Raw genomic sequence first — 1,295 nt, 5'->3', positions numbered from 1 at the left:
GGTGGCCTTCTATGGGGACTCCCCAAGTAGACCCACATGGTGACAGGAAGTGGAGCTGAACCAGCAGGCCCTCAAAGACCCCCTTCCCAGCCTTTCCAGTCCATCTGGAAATGACTAAAAGTGAGTGAGGAAGAGTGCCCACTGCCAGCTGAAAAGTCCCCAACAGAAGAAAGTCATGTGTCATACTCCAAAGGAGACCTGGCGACCCAGCCACATCTCCTGTTAGGTTGAGAGCAGCATGAGCTGGGGAATGACTACCGCCCCATGCTCTGCTGGACCCATGCACCAGGGCCCCTTTAGGCCAGCAGACCCAGGAATGCAAGATGGCACCAAGCCACATTTCTGAAGGTGCCCCACGTCCATATTCTGGAAGGGGAAGCCAGTATCAGCACGCAGAGTTGACCACAGGAACCGACGGAGTTCACAACAACTATCTCCCAGACAGCACCTGCTCACAGGGACGAGGCCCCACTTGGCCCCACCTGCTTCTGTTCAGTGTTGTAAACATCCCAGCACCATGACCACGGAGGTCCAAAGACAGATGGTCTGCGTGTTATCAGCCGGTCCATATCCCTCTCTTTCTGGGAAGTGTGAAGGTGATGTTTCTATGCAAGTCCTTTCAATTGTTCCTGAATGTCTTCTCTTGTGTTTGTGCTAATTCACAGCTAAGCACTTCTGAGCACAGAATTCCACAGCAAAGGGTTGTGCTCCACAGCAAAGGGCTGTACTCCATCCGTCTCTGTCTCACATAAGACTCTGACATCACTGGCTCCCCATGGTTGTTGTTGTTATATGCCATTGAGTCAGACCCAACTCATAGCAACCCCTCCATGGGCTTCCGAAGTGGTATCACTACTGAAGCAGATTGCTCAACCTTCCTTCTGAGAAGTGGCTGGTGGGTTTGAACAGCTAGCCTTCTGGTTAGCAGTCAAGTGCCTTACGCATTATGCTACCAGAGCTCCAAATTATACAACCCAAAAAACCCACTACTATAGAGTTGCTTCCGACTCATGGCAACAACATGACCAGTTGTTGATAGTCAGCTTGTCTGCACATCAGACACTCTGGAGTTATAACAAGTCTCCTCTCAGACCCCAGAGTTGGAGGGACCACCTGACACTCCAATATATCTGACCTCCCTCTCCAGCCCTAAAGTTGGGCAGACCTGCCTCACACCCCAATACATCCAACCTTCCTTCCAAGCCCACTTGACATCCCAACATATCTGACCTCCATCCACTTTCCCACAGGCACAGAGCTGGAGACGGGCCACACTTGTCTCTGGGTGCACCACT

At 51.8% G+C, this 1,295-nt stretch overlaps 1 protein-coding gene across 1 annotated transcript in view; it reads right to left on the bottom strand.

The window, feature by feature from the left end:
* Window positions 1-1,295, bottom strand: part of TCERG1L (transcription elongation regulator 1 like) — a 219,229-nt gene that overhangs the window by 180,997 nt on the left and 36,937 nt on the right. The window contains exon 6 of the mRNA XM_042780403.1: window positions 449-482. Coding sequence (XP_042636337.1) covers window positions 449-482 — 34 coding nt within the window. The remainder of the gene's footprint in view (window positions 1-448; window positions 483-1,295) is intronic.

This window comes from Orycteropus afer, unplaced genomic scaffold, assembly GCF_000298275.1.
Source record: "Orycteropus afer afer isolate SDZICR_OR568_19922 unplaced genomic scaffold, OryAfe1.0 scaffold00038, whole genome shotgun sequence".
Taxonomy (NCBI): domain Eukaryota; kingdom Metazoa; phylum Chordata; class Mammalia; order Tubulidentata; family Orycteropodidae; genus Orycteropus; species Orycteropus afer.
The sequence above is the reverse complement of the archived record's forward strand: the minus strand, read 5'-3'. Positions and strand labels throughout refer to the sequence as shown.